Below are 14,777 nucleotides of genomic sequence, written 5' to 3' on the forward strand. Positions count from 1 at the left end.
AGAGGAAAACCCAGATAAACTGGATGGAAAAGCCCCCAGGGTCTGAGAGGGCTGGCTTCATAGAAGAAGCCCAGCAGGCAACACCCAGTCTTCTCCTCCCTGGGGGTGGGTGCAGAGCATCTGCTCGGGGATGGGCTCAAGGGAGGAACTCGAGGGTTCTCTGGCAGGCTGAGGGATCCGGGTCGTTTCCTCTTGGAGTGGGCAAGCGCTCCCCTTCTCAAGAAGCGGAAGAAGGCATTTTGTACAAAAGCTTAGTGAACCGCAGCGTGCCTTGGCGGGAAGATGGTGACCCGGGCATGCGGTGAGCTCAAGTCCTCCCCGCAAACGGGATGAAAGAGATCAACCCTCATAGACCCCTACGTGTGCCGGGCTTCCCAAGACGCGGCCCACAGTCCACAGGAAGGGCAGACACACAGACAGGTGACTACTGGGTGAACAACAGCTGGGACTGAGCCTACATCGCCATGTACCGTTGTTCAGGGTGTGCACCATTCACATAGCCATGCATCGTGGCCCCTCCCCGCCCCAGCCCAGAGATACGCAGAGCACAACCGTATGCAGAAACTTGGGATGCAGGTAACGGTGTGAGGGAAGATAAAGGCAGGCCCACGTCTGCCTGGACTCAGGGGTGGCTTCTAGGTGGTGGGGCACACTTGGACTTGAAGGCTGGTTGGAGTTGGCACAGTTAGGAGGAGCTCCGAACAGGAAAGGGCGCACCCGAGGGAGAGTCTCACGAGTCTGACCTCTTGGGGACTACCTTCACCATTTCTGCAGGATCCCTGACACACCTGCACCATTATTTACTTAATATTTATTTTCAAAGCATCTTTCCCTTTTTACTTAAATAAATTCAGCTTAAAAGGAGACTTTTATTACCGCCATAAACGGAAAATCAGCATCACTTGCCATAAATAGAGGGTAACTGTAAAAATAAACACTATGAGAACCAAACAGCATCTGTAAATTCCAGCCAGGGAAGGCAGCGGCTTGCTGAAAGCTCCGGGCCTCAGTCTCCATTTTCTTGCGTTAACAGGGGAGACCGGCGAGGGTCACGCATTAAATTCAGAGCAGCACCAAGCAGAGACTCTTCTCGGTCAGAAGGGCTCGGGACGCAGGGCCTGCTGAGGGCCGGACACAGCGGGCAGCCACCCCCACCACTGTCACAGGCCCTGGCGTCCTCGGCCACTGACCTCCCGCCTTTCATCCCTCGGCCCCACCTCCAGGCCCCGGCTTGCAGAGGCCCCCGGACCTGGAGCCTCTCTGCCACTCGCCTGTCACAACCCTACCGAGCCCGCCAGTCCGGCTGACGGGGCAGCTTCCTGGGTGATTCAGCGCCAGGCGCCCTGCGTCTTGCACGCGGTGAGGACTAACACCCGCTCCGGGCCCGAGGAGGCCCGAGGGCCCGCTTGCAGAGTGAGCGAACAAAGAAATGAACGGTGGATGCCCTCACAGTCCCTGCTGATTGCCCTCCCCCCAAATGGGGAAAGAACATTATTTTTGTATGAAAGCAAACATGAATATATTATGGATCAGAATACAGAACCCATGAATTTTGAATGAAATAGACCATCAAAGAAATGGTGCCCTGGTGGGGAGCTGTTTACTCCGCCGCGTGGGGCTGATCCCCTAGTCAAGGGGCCTCTGTCCGATCCAGTCAGAGGCCTCCTTTGTCTCTGCAGCCTTAGGCCTTGCCCCGCGCAGGGGATTGTTGACCTGTTGGCAAAAGCGGGGAGCGGACCGGGAGGAAGCAGAGGGACTGGGTGGGGGGGTGGCAGGGACGCCCAGGATTTACGCGTGAGGATAACAGCTGCACCCCTGGCCTGACTTGCCGTGTGGCTCTAAGTTACCCCACTGGCCTGAGTGCTTGTTCCCACATGTGTCATTTTTTTTTTTAAGTTTATTTATTTATTTATTTATTTTTTTAACGTTTTATTTTTGAGACAGAGACAGAGCATGAACGGGGGAGGGGCAGAGAGAGAGGGAGACACAGAATCGGAAGCAGGCTCCAGGCTCTGAGCCATCAGCCCAGAGCCCCGCAGGACCCCGAGATCGCGAGATCATGACCTGTAGGGCTCGAACTCACGGACCGCGAGATCGTGACCTGGCTGAAGCCGGACGCTTAACCGACTGAGCCACCCAGGCGCCCCTCACTTGTGTCACTTCTTCAAGGCTTATTTCGAGGACTGATGCAGGTGACATGTCCGTGTGGGGGACACAGTAGGGCCTCAATGCCCGCTGTTCCCCGGTGGCAGCCACTCAACTGCTGAGTTTTACACACACACAAGGCCGTTCGCTCAGGTGGGGTCCCTGCCCAGCCCCGCTGATGGGGAAGGAGGGCTGCCCTAAATAAAAGTGCAACCAGCTACCATTTTGAGCCCTTACTATGCGCTAAGTGCCTGGTGATGCTGGGCCTCGGTTTGCTCATCTGTAAGATGGGGGTGATAACACCTACGTCGTAAGGCTGTTGTCAGTGGACGATCTGGCAGAGTATGGGCTCCAGGGGCGTTTCCTTGGTGCTTAGTTTGTCATCGGAGCAAAATTCAGGTCACAGAATTAACCACTTTAAAATGAACAAGTCGGTGGTACTGAGCGCATTCACGGCGTTGGACAACCACCCCCTGCATCTAGTCCGCGGACGTTTTCATCCCCCTGAAGGGAAACCCCGCACCCAGGAGGCAGTCACGAGCCGTCCCCGTGACCCCTGGCGGTCACCGCTCTATGTTCTGTCTCTGGACTCCCCTATTCTGGATGTTTCAGACCAATGCGATAACACCACATACGGTCTTTGGGGACTGGCTTTTTTTTTCACTCAGCCTAATGTTTTCGAGGTTCCTCTACATTGTAGCATATATCAGATTTCATTCCTTTTTATAGAGATGCTTCTTTAATAACGTAAAATGTCTCACCGAATCCCCAAGACAACCTGGGAAGTGGCCACCGTCACTCTCCTCTTCTTATGGGTGAAGAAACTGAGGCACGGACAGAGGGAGGACTTGCCCCCCCCCCCCCCCCCCGCCAGGCAGCCGTGACCCGGCTGGGCGGGCAGTGCCGGTGCCCGCGGCGGGGGGCAGGGTGCCTCCCAAGGCCAGCGGCGCGGATTGAGGGAGACAGCGGGAGAATTACAAATCTAGGGAGATTTAAGGAGAGTGAAAATATTCTGGCACTTGCAGGATTGTGGGAGTCGAGCAGGTTTCCCCAGCGGAATTCCCGCCTCCTCTTCCCACACATCTGGGCCCCGGGGAGTGAAAGGGTTTGGGAGGGAGGGAGGCAAGCGGGGGGGGGGGGGGGATGTGCGGGGAGCCAGCGACAGGACAGGAACCAGGATGCGGGGGCAGGGACACGAGATGGCAAACAGTCGTCCTGACGTTTGTGCAGATGCCATTTCCTCCCACCCCCCTCGCCTGGACATCCTGCAAGGCCAGTGGGGTGAGCCCATTGCACAGATGGCTCCTCAGGCTTGCAGAGCTTGAGCGGGGGTCAGGACTTGACCTAAGAGTCTGCCTAAGAGTCTGACCCCAAAGCCCGGGCGTGTGCCCTCCTTGCTGCCTGCCAGGGGCAGAGAGGGGGTGAATGGAGGAAGCAGAGGGAGGCCGCACCAGCCACAGGGATGAGCGGCTGCCCCCGAGCCCAGAAAGGAGCGCCCCTCAAGTCCAGTGAGAGGGAGAAAGACAAGTGAGAGGTGGGTGGGCGCAGGGAGCGTGAAGAACAGAGAAGGGGAGAGGGCACTTGAACGCCAGGTGCGGGGACCGACAGCAGGGGAGAAACTGAGGCAGACTCTGGCGGCCATGCCGCCTCCCCAGGAGGAGTGGTCCAACGCAGCCCCCCTTGGGACCTAGTGCTTGCCCCTGCCCCTCCCGCCCCTGCCCAACTGTGTTTGGGAAATCTAGCAGAGCAGCAGAAACCGTGCGAGCTCTGGAGTCAGGCTGACCCACATGTGAACCCCAACTCTGCTTCCTTGTGGTGGGCAAAGCCCTGAGCTTCAGTCTCCTCATCTCTAAAATGGGTATCATGGGCACTCAACAGAATCACACATCCCCGTAAATATCCGGCACCTAGTGGGCTCCATGGAGCTTTCTCAGGTTGGTGATGATCGGGCCGCTATTCAGGCCGCCTCTCACAGGGTGGCCTTGCTCCGGCTCCTCTTGCCCCAAGACTCCCACCTCCCTTTTCCTCCCCTAGAAGACTAGACTGGCCTGGCCTTCTGAAACGCAAGGACTGTTCTAGAACCAGAGAATCCCTAGCTGACGGGGTTCTGCCCCACCCCAGGGCTTTTGCACTGAGTGCTTTTCCTCTGCCCGGGAGGAGATTCAACAGAAAACAGCAGAGCCAGGATGGGGCTCAGGACTCCCAGCGCCTAACTGGAGTTCAGGGACCACTGCTGGGGTTTGGGGGACATGAGGAGACCAGCCGGTGAGGCTCAGGGCCCCCTGCCCCAGAGGCCTTCCGTCAGCTGTCAGCCAGCCTGCCCGCCCCCTCCCTCTCGTCTGCCTGCCAGGAGACCATTAGTGCAGGGTTGTTTGGAGCGTTATTTTCACTACCATGCACTCCGGCCGCCGGGCCTCCATTAGGGACCCTTTCCTGGGGCCAATGACAGGCGGCAAACGGCTCCCCAGTGAGCCGGCCATAATTGCTGCCGCCTCTGAGGCCGGAAATAATTTTTTTAAAACCTCACAAAGCAAAACAGACACGCTGCCGTCTGCTCTCACCTTCCCTGCCCTCAGCCAGGAACCAAACCTGAGGGTTGGGAGAAGAGGGGCTTCAGTCAAGACCCCCAGCCCCAAGTTGGCCAGTGAGGCTCAGAGAGCTTGAGTAGGGGGCCGGGACTTGAGCCCAAGAGCATCTGACCCCAAAGCCTGGGCACGTACCATCCCCTACAACCTTATCACGCCAGGCTGGGGGCGGGGGGGGGGGGGAGAAAGGTGGGGCTCTGCTCCCTTGCCTTGAACTAGGTGTGGGCCCCCAGCCCACCCACCTCTTAAGCCCGTTTCCTCTTCTGCAAGATGGCGTGTGGACGGGTGCCTGGGGTGCCCGCTGGGATGACCACGGTGAGGCTCTGACAGGTCACGCACCCCTGTGAGGAGGTACACGAAACACGGTGGAGGGAGCCGGAGGGTGGGGGGGGCAGGGGGGGAGCCTGCCAGGCAGATGAAATCACTGGGGGGAAGGTGCTGAGGAGCCTGGGGTGCTCAAGTATTAGAAAGGAAGCCAGTGTGTGCGCGCACACACACACACACGCACACACACGCGCACGCGTGCACACCCAGTTCCCATCTCCCACCGAGCCCACGTTTCTGTCGCCCCCTGGACGCTGCGGCCCTGGCATCCTACGAGCCTGCGAGTTCGGGCCTAGTCCAGGAAACAGCCTCTCCCCCTCCAGCCTCCAAGTCCTGTTTGAGCCCCCACTTCAGGCACATGGCCGGTCCTACCCCGACGCCAGACCCCCACCCGCCCCACTCGAAAACCTCCAGCTGGTGGGGGTCAATACCAGGCTCCGCAGCCTGCTTTGCCCAGTACACATGCACAACTCTCCCGCTGAAGCCCCTGCCAGACCCAGGACATCAGGGGAAGCTCCCCTGGCCTCTGGAATCCCCTCAACCCAGCCCTCAGCCCTGGATTCAAGGAGCCCACCTCCCCCAGGAAGTCTTCCTGACTGCCCCAGGACATGGGGACCACTCTGGTGGGAAACCTTCAGAGAACCCCCCCCCCCACATTTCCAGGGCTCTCGTCTCTGGCTGGCTGTCCTCCGTTACCTCTCCCCCGCGCCCACCCCCTGGAGACACTCACCCAGAACTTGCTGGGGAAAGTGACAAGTTGTTCTAGAGCCCCCCCCAACCCCACCCCCAGGTCACATGGGAGAGCTGCGGGGGAGGAGGAGGACCCACTCCCGGCTCTGCTGAGGGCTTGCCCTGCATCCTGGGGCTGGCCCTGGCTCCTTTCTGGGCCTCAGTTTCCTCCCCAGTGAAATGAAGGCTGCTTCCCCTGGGACCACAGGTGAGCTTCGGGGGCCTCAACGAACCCACCGGCACTAACCAAAAATGGTGTGGCATTTTTCTAAGGAAGTGATCCATTTTTCATCAGATGCTCAAGAGGCTTGTGACCTCCAGGAAAATTAGGAACCACTAGTCTAGACAAGCTCCAGTGTCCCTTGTAACATCACCATTTCATTTCATCCCCTTGTAACATCGCCATTCATTCATTCACTTCAGTCATTCAACTGACATTTCTCAGTTGCCCGCTCTGTGTGGGTATCATCATGCTACCCAGAATACACGCGTGTGTGATCCTAGATGTGACCTGGAGAGAGGAGTGTGTGTGTGTGGGCGCGTGTGCGTGCGTGCACGTGTGTGCATGTGAAGACAGACAGGGTGAGGTGGGGAGATGGGAAGAGGGAGGGTGATGGATGCAGCAGACACAGGGAAAGGGACAAAGAAAGATGGAGAGAGACTGAAGGACAGAGGGAGAGAGTCCAACCCGGAGAGAGAGATCCAGAGGGGCAGGCAGAGCACTTGCCACAGATGGCCACTGCCAGCCCCCTAATTGATAGCTCTGAGCAAGGCCCCCCCCCCCCCCCCCGGCCCCAGCTCCGGCTCTAACCTTCCAGATGCTCCCAGAGCTTCTATGCCTCACGTCCCAAGGGCATCAGCTTGGAGGGGCCGGGGAGGCTGATTCAGAAGCCAAGGCTATGGCACAGAGGGCACAGCCTGGCCCCCCTAGGCTGGGACGCTAGAGGGACCACCCGGCTCCTTCCCGCCCAGCCACATCTCAACCGCACATGATCAAACACCCAAATGCACGCATTCCAGACACACGCTCAGACAAAGCCACCAGCCCCCTCCCTGCGGAACAGCCAGGCAGGTGCACCCAGGGTCCCACCACCCCCACTGACAGTGCTGGACTCGGATCCAGGAGCCTAGGCTCTCAGATCGAGCTTGTTCAGCCAGACCCTGGCCTTTCCGGCATTTTGGCATCCCGGAGATAATCCGACGAAGCCAGGGTGCCGCTCCGGAACAAAGCAAGCAAGTGTCCACACGCCCACCGGGCTTGGCAGCCAGGAGCAGGACAGATGAGCAGGGCAGAACCCCAGCTCTGCAGCCCCATAAGCTGGGCTCAAGCCTGGCTTTGCCATTCAACAGCTGTGTGGCCTCAGGCAGGTCACATCACCCCCTACGCCTCCGTGTCCTAGTCCGTAACATGGGAGCACCCTCCCCATGGGGCGTGTGAGGCCTAAAGGAGGAGGTAAGGGAGATGATCGGCACAGAGGAAAAAACTGGATGAACGCTGCCTGGCGTCTTGGTTCCCAGACCCCCGAAGGCCACTGAGAGGAAGCATCACGTGCTAGACGGAGTTCGCACCGCCGTGGACTCCAGCCTCACCTGCTGCCTGGAGGACAAAGGAGAGGGCCTGGAAGGACTCCAGAGGCTTAGAGCTTAGGTAAACTTGCCATCGTTGGGGGTGCTGAGGCCCAGAGAAGGGCAGGGACCTGCCAAGCTACCCAGCAAGGCCGAGTTAGCGGGAGGGTTGGCTAAAAGCTCAGGGTCTACTTCTCCCACCCCCGAACTCTGGCACTTTAACTTTAATGAAGTCACAAAGGAGCCACTGCCCGCACCTCTCAACACAGGAGCCAGCAAAGGCCCTCACCCCTGCCGCGTCCCCTGTGTGGGGCCCGGGCATCCTCAGCCCCGCCCACCGGGCATCCTCAGCCCCGCCCACCGGGCATCCTCAGCCCCGCCCAGCCTCGCTGGGTGACAGACCGTCATTAACCACCCACTGTGTTCTGACTTCTCTGCCGACTTCGCCAGTCTGTGCTCCTTTGGGAAATAAAGCAGGGATTCCCTCCAAAACGCCCCCAGCTAATAAATGGTTGGGTCCAGCTTGCATATCTTCTGCGACAGGGAGCTCACTCTGGGGTCCCCTCACTGCCCCGGGAGGGAGTGCCTTTTCTGGGCTGAACATCATCGCTGCTTCTCAACTCCTATCACAACTTATACTTCTAGGTATGTTTTATAGGTTTAGTTGTCTGAGCTAGAACCTTATCTGTCTCCTTCACTGCTACGTCCCCAGTGGCTAAAGGAGCCTGGTGCATGGCAGGTGCTCGGCTGATCTTTGTTGAATGAATGAGGGACTAAGTGAATGGTCAAGCCTCCAATACCCGGCAGCGGCCTCTGTCAGGCCAGAGGTTCCCAATGAGAGCCCTGAGTAGGAGGTGGGAGGAGGCAGCCCGCGGGCCAACAACCCCCAAGTGCAGTCATTCCTACACACAGATCTGCCTGTGGACCACCCTCACTGGCCTGTCTGACTGGTTTCCTATAAACTAACCCACTGTTTTCTCATATGCCCGTTAGCCTCGTCCTAAGCGATCATATCCGTGAAATCACAGTTTTGATGTGCCGGTTTTATTTTTCCAATCCACATTAAAATAAATGCGAACGATTAAAATGTAAGAGGTTGTGTCCGGGTGCTGCCTAAAACCATCTCTCAGGTAGGACCCAAAGGCTGCGGAGGGTCCTTGAAGAGAGGTTTCAGCTGGGGGTGAGGGAGCTGAGTCCCAGAGACTCCTCTGCTGGCTTCCAGGACGGGGAGGGGGCCCCGTGGCGGGGACGGGGACCTGAAGAAGCGATAGCCCCTCTGGCTCCCCGTCTCCGCCTCCCTTCCCCCGGCGGCAGGTGCCAGAGGGACCTCAGGGTCACCAGCTGGTGGAGGGGTGGATTTCTTCCCCCAGTGAGATCACCGGCCCTTTTTCTGATAGAAGAGTCTCACCTCGCCGGGGCGGGGGAGAGGAGGACACACCCTGGCGCCGCGCGACCCTCAGGGTTGCAGCCTCTCCTATGTACCCAAGGGGCGGGGCCTGGGTCCGTCCATGCCAAGGCGGCATCAGCCTTGCCCAGCCCGGGATGCCCTTGCCGTGGTCTGTAAGGATGAGGAGGGGCTCCGGCTTTGTGACTTTTCTTCTAAAGACATGGATTCCTTACGAAATTAAAATCAACCGAATGTTTAAAACTACATCAGCTTGGAATACACCAAAGTTTTAAGATTTCAGACCTTGGACGTCTCCAAAAACTCTTCGCCTCTGGGACTCAACAGCATTGTGAGCGTGGGGTCTGGAGTCACACTCCGGGGTTCAAATCCAGGCTCCAGCACTTGCTGGGTGTGTGACCTCAGGCGAGGCTGTCAACCTCACTGGGCCTCAGTTTCCTCAAAAATACACTGGGCCAGAGAAAAGGTCCCTTCTTCTTAGGGTGCTTGTGGGGATCAGATGGAACAATGCCATGCAAGGCCCTGGCGTGACACTCAGTAAACATTTCCTTCTGTATATTTCTCACTTCATTTGCACAGCGTTGGGTAAGGTGACCCCCAAGCCAAACCCTAACCTCCCAGGCAGTTTGGGCAAATGCACCCTTGCCCACGGCTTTGTTCCTCCCCTCCGTCTCCGGTCCTGGCGGCTGACCACTCTCCCTCACCCCTGTCCCTGCCCACTTGTTTATCACAAGGAGACTTCCCCCAACACTTCTGCTGTCACCGTGTCACCGTGGAGATGAGCCGAATTCCTGTCCTGCTGGCCGCCCGCGGCTCCCATTGCTTCGGGAAAAGGCCGCCGGAGCGGCTGATAGGCAAGGTGTCAAAACCAATTGGTGTGAAGGACTCGGGGAAAACCGCTTGTGAGGGCCGATTCCCCACAGGAGGCCGGGAACCCTCAGCCCAAGGCCGAGTGTTTACGGGCGTAATTGATAGAATAATCACCAACACCCGAGACAATGCGAACACATTTTTAACATCATAACCTTCGGAAGACAGCACTCAATTTTCTCCATCTCCCAGCCACCAAACTAGCCAGCTTATTGATGGGGAGATACCAACAGTTCAGTAAGGAATGAGATAATGCCAGAGTCGTTTTCCAGTGCACAGGCTGTTTGCCAAACGGCCCGGTGGCCCCCACCCCTCCCTCAGCACCCCGCTGCTCCCTCCTGGCAACAGAGAGAACCTCAGGACGGTGAATCACTCAATGGACAAAGCACCGGGCCAAGCCAGGATCTGTGTCTGCATTGGGGTATATTAATAATTGAAGGTGCTGGCCTAGGTGTGTGTGTACGTGTGTGTGTGTGTGTGTGTGTGTGTGTGTGTGGCAGGGTGGGGTGTCAGAATGGATGTCTGCTTCAGTATCAGGCTTCCTGGGTCTCCTCTCAGGGTCCACATGCCTGCTCCAGCGTGGCCCTCTCCCTCTCTTGCAAAACCAAATCAACCCAGCAGCCCCTGGACAAGACAATATCCTGTCCCTACACGTGGGTGAATACTTTAGGCAGTGGCTCCCAAACTCCAGCTGCGCAGGAATCATCGGGGGAGCTTATTAAAATGCAGATTCCAGGGTCTCATCAACAATCATTTTGGCCAATGGGTCTGGGGGACCCTGGGATCTGCATTTTAACAAACTCCCCGGTGATTCCAAGGCGGGAGGTCTCTGCAGGATGCGCACAGAGGTCCCGCCTTCAGGACCCCTGCCCTGGCCCAGACCTGGGACAAGGACTGGAGAAAGAGTCCAGCCCAGCTGTCTTTTTCTAAACTTGCATGTGGCCTCAGCAAGACCCTACCCGTCACCTGTCTAAGCGGCTGGTTCCTCTTGCTGGAACCCACTGCTTTGCCAGTTCTCTGGGGAGCTGGAAGGCTCAGCTAAGGCCGTGCAGAAGGAAGAAGTCCTGTCACGTGCCTGGCCGAGCCTGCCTCAAGGCCGTCCTGGAGGAGGCAGGCACAGCTCTTCCGCTCCCCATACAGGCTCAGTGACCTTGGGCGAGTCACTGGCCCTCTCTGAACCTCAGTATTCTCCTCTCTCCAACCCCAGCCTTGCATGAATAGTGTCAACCTTGGTGAGTGAACACTGGCAAGGGGTTTGGTAGCACCTACAGCACATAGTAGGCAGCTCATAAATGCTAGCTCCTCGCTCCCGCCCCCCCCCCCCACCCCGCCGCCACCTCTGCTGTGCTTATGGCAATAAGCTAACCCTTTCTGATAAGGAAAATTCAAAATAGTTGCCATTAACGGAATACCTACTACGGGCGAACACTGGCCACCACCCTCCCAGCCTCTCAGTCCCTTGTGCCTCCCTAAGAGGCATGCTCCATTCACTCCCCCATTCGATCCTCATGCCTTTAAAAGGCCCTCTGCGAAGTGGGCTGAGTGCAGGTAGCAGGGAGATGGGAAGCGAGACAGATGTCCTTGCGGACCCACCTGACCACGGGCTCTCCCTGTGACAAGTCCCGGGTGGTGGGGGGGGAAGGCGTCAGCCTGGCGGCTGGGCTGGGCTCGGACTGAGCTGGAGAGGGGAGCAACCGCCAAGTGGTTGGGGTCCGTGGGCTCCTCCGGAGGAGCCCCCCACTTCCAGCCTCCCATCCCCACCTGCAGGCACCGAGACCCCTCCCTAACCCGGCCACATTTCCTGAATCAGCCGAGGACATGCGGAGCCCAGGAATAATGAAACGATCAGGCTCCAATCTGCTAAACAGCAATTTCTGGGCTTTTTCAGCACACACAGCTTTTATCAAATTGGTATTCTCCTCCTGAACACAAATGGCTTATTAGACATGACCCACTTATTCGCCGCGTCTCACTATCATTAATAACAGTTTCTTTTTGTGATTAAGTGAGTGGCTCCAAACCCTTCCTGTGGTGGCGGGCACTTGGCCCGGCAGAGGGGCCGCCGTGGGGGCTCCTCGGCATCCACTACTTGGTGACTTTGAACCTGGCAATGTTGGGAGAAGGCAGTCTGGCCCCTGCAGAGCAGCCTGGCTTCCTTGTTTCTTGAGGGACAGAAGGAGCCCCACAGGGGGCTGACCCACTTGCCCAGAACTGCACAGGGGGGTCAGTGAGAGAAGCCAGGGCCCCCAGCAGTCAGTGCTGTGTCCTTTCTGTCTAGCCCCTCCTCTGGGCCTTAGCGGGACCTGTCCAGGGTTCAGAGGTGACATTCCAGCTCGCATGGCAGAGTTGTGCCCCTGAGCACGCCCGGCACCAGGGGGCAGGAAGAGACTACCACACAAAGGGCAGACCCTCAGGACCTCAGGAATGACAGAGTAGCACCCAAATCCTTGAGGTCTGATGCTCCAGGGACAGGATGACCATAAACCTCAGAGCCCCAGTCCTCGTATCTCTCGGGACTGCAAATGCAGGAAAACCCTTCCTTGGAAAACCTCCTAGTATAAGTTCTAACTGTGCCAAGGAACTGAGCATCGCGAGGTGGGGAGAGGAAGGAGGGATTCCCAGTTTCCTTTAAATGGGAGGGGATCTGACGGGGAGATGAATGTCCTGGAAAAAGCTCTGTCTTTGCCCGACAGACCCTGTGGCCAGTCCCAGCTCAACCGCTCACTCACTGTGTGACCTTGGGCAAGTCCCTTCACCTCTCTGAGCCTTGGTTTCCCCATCTGTAAACTGAGGATCAACATAAGCCTTCCCCTATTTCCCAGCGCTCCGGCCAGGTCAGTAGAAATTCGATGGAGGACGTGAAGGGTGCGCAGATGATACACAGAGCAGTTCTATCAAACGTGGTAAGGCAGAAGGTGCAGGGAATCATGGTTCCCCAAAAGCAGAGACCCTGAGAAGGGCTTTGGAAGCACCCGTGCCCCTGGGAACAATCCCACTCATGCATCAGGCCCCAGCAAAGCCTCCTCTGATTACCTACTCCCCACGCCTCACTCCTTCCTTCGGAATAAATCACACAGTTCTCTGCTCTTTGTGCAGACCTCCCCACCGGCCCTGGGCATACAGTGCCCAGCACTGGTGCTGCAGCCGCCCCCACTGGACTGGGAAGGGATGGATGGAAGAAGCGTCTCCATTTTCATTTATGCTCCGGTCCCCATTCCGGAGCCTGGCTCACAGGGGCAGGGGAACCCCCCCCCCCCCCCCAGCTACCAGCCTCAGATGTTACAACTCCACTGCCAACTTGGGCTCCTTTGGGGCTAAAAGGAGCTTCCCAGACTCAGGCAACCAGTGTGGGGTTGCTTGCTTGCTCCCCAGCTCCCACGGTGGCTGAGTTGATTTCCCACCTTTCAATCCTCAGGGCCGAGGCTGAGGATGGGGGGGTGCCCTACAGAAGGATGGCGGGGGGCTTTCCACCCACCCCCAGAGACAAGACAGAAGCACCTAGCATCCCTCTTCCCCGTCCACGCCTGTGGGTGGAAGCAGCAATCCCAACTATTCCAGTGTGTTTGAGGGGCTCCCAGCAAGCCTCCGACCCCGACCCTGCAGGGGCAGCTGCAGCTCGGGTCTACCAGTTCTCAAGACGCGGGGTCTTCTGTCCCCAGGACCTTTCCCAGTGATCCAAGGGGCAGATGAGGAGTAAGAGGGGATGAGGGCAGCTACAGGGTTAAACCTACAAAAGGGAAAGGCAGATGGGCAGAGAGGAGTGGGCGAGCAAAGTGTGTTCACAAGTGTGTGTGTGTGTGTGTGTGTGTGTGTGTGTGTGTGTCTGCAGGCAGAAGGGCAGGCAAGAGTTGTGCAGAGTGCGTGCGCCTGGGTGCCAGCTGGCAGGGTGTGAGTCCCCCAACCGTGGTGCCGGTGTGTGTGTGCAGCGGGCATAAGTGTGAGTGGTTATGAGTGAGGAGGGGGATCCGAGCAGGCGGCTGGAGATGCGTGAGGGCAGGAGTTGTGAGTGTGGGAACAGTGAGTGTGCCCCTGGCTGTGCATACGTGTGGTCCTGGCGGTGTGTGTATCGGCGCGAGCGTGCTGGGGAGGAGGGGGCTCTCGGCTACAGCGGGATCGATCCGGGTTGCACGCGGGGTGCCCCTTCCTCTGCAGGGGCGGCCGGGGTGCCAGGGCGGGTCCGTGGACCCGGCAGGGGGCGCCACGGGACTCCCGCCGGGGCCGACGCGGGTTCCAGCCCGGGGACGGCCAAGTTGGAGCGGCGCGGCCCGGGGTGGGGTTTGGTGGGGAAGTCCGCGGGGGCGGCGACCGAACTCACCGTGGCCGGAGACGTGGTTATCCCAGGGCGCGTGGCCGGCGGGCCGCGTGGCGCCCCCGAGTTGCAGGAAAAGTGCCAGGTAGTGGAGGGCGCCCAGCGCCGCGGCGAGCGGGGCCCCCATGGTGCGCGCTCGGGCCGGGGCGCCGCCGCCTCACATCGGGGCTCAGGAGACCGCAGACCCCGCGCCCGCCGTTCCCTGCCGGATGCGGCCTGGCTGCCCAGCTCCGGCCGCTGCCTCTCGCTCGCCGAAGCTGGCCGGGCCCCGGCCCCAGCCCTCGCCCGGCTCCGGTCCAGCCCCGGGTGCGGGTAGCGAGCGCACGCCCAGCCGGCCGCCTCCGACTGCGGGACTCTTCCCTTCCGCGGAAGGCCACTCCGCTCGGCGCCGGCGCCGCCGCACCCCCTCCCTCCCACTCCCTCCCGCCCGCCCAGAGGAGGCGGCGGCGGAGGGATCTGCCGCTTGATTTATCATCAAAGTTTTGCCCAGGCTGGGATTTTTAAAGCGGTACCCGCAACGTCCCCCCACCCGAGAGTGCAAACGGGCGGCGGGATGGGGTGGAGGCAACCACCCCAGGGACCCAGTTCCCTCAAAGCATAACACAACTGGCTTCAAAACCTGAAATACTATCCAGCGGGATGAGGAGAAAAACCCATCCACCTGCCGCCAGACTCAGCGCGCTCCGAGGGACTCCCAACTTTGCTAGCAGGGCGGTGCCAGGGTCAGGGGGGCGGTGGCGGTGGGGGTGGAGGTGAGGGTGAGGTAGGGCAGGAATCTGGGCTGAGGCACAGGGGACCTCGTGATAGCCCTGCCGCAGCTTTTTAGCTCCCTGCGTGATCATGT

The 14,777-nt window shown here is 59.0% G+C and overlaps 2 protein-coding genes across 5 annotated transcripts in view; one reads left to right on the forward strand and one right to left on the reverse strand.

The window, feature by feature from the left end:
- Nucleotides 1-1,348, forward strand: part of TTI1 (TELO2 interacting protein 1) — a 94,665-nt gene extending 93,317 nt beyond the window's left edge. For 3 of the 4 annotated variants that reach the window (XM_047852067.1, XM_047852070.1, XM_047852069.1), the window contains one exon: nt 1,034-1,348. In XM_047852067.1, coding sequence (XP_047708023.1) covers nt 1,034-1,307 — 274 coding nt within the window. In that variant the 3' untranslated portion in view covers nt 1,308-1,348. The remainder of the gene's footprint in view (nt 1-1,033) is intronic. The other variant, XM_047852068.1, reaches the window with a different exon arrangement.
- Nucleotides 1-14,305, reverse strand: part of VSTM2L (V-set and transmembrane domain containing 2 like) — a 37,966-nt gene extending 23,661 nt beyond the window's left edge. The window contains exon 1 of the mRNA XM_047852075.1: nt 13,940-14,305. Within this exon, the coding sequence (XP_047708031.1) occupies nt 13,940-14,060 (121 nt within the window). The 5' untranslated portion in view covers nt 14,061-14,305. The remainder of the gene's footprint in view (nt 1-13,939) is intronic.
- Nucleotides 14,306-14,777: the final 472 nt, after the last annotated feature.

The sequence above is a fragment of the Prionailurus viverrinus genome, chromosome A3 (genome assembly GCF_022837055.1).
Source record: "Prionailurus viverrinus isolate Anna chromosome A3, UM_Priviv_1.0, whole genome shotgun sequence".
NCBI classification, from domain to species: Eukaryota; Metazoa; Chordata; class Mammalia; order Carnivora; family Felidae; genus Prionailurus; species Prionailurus viverrinus.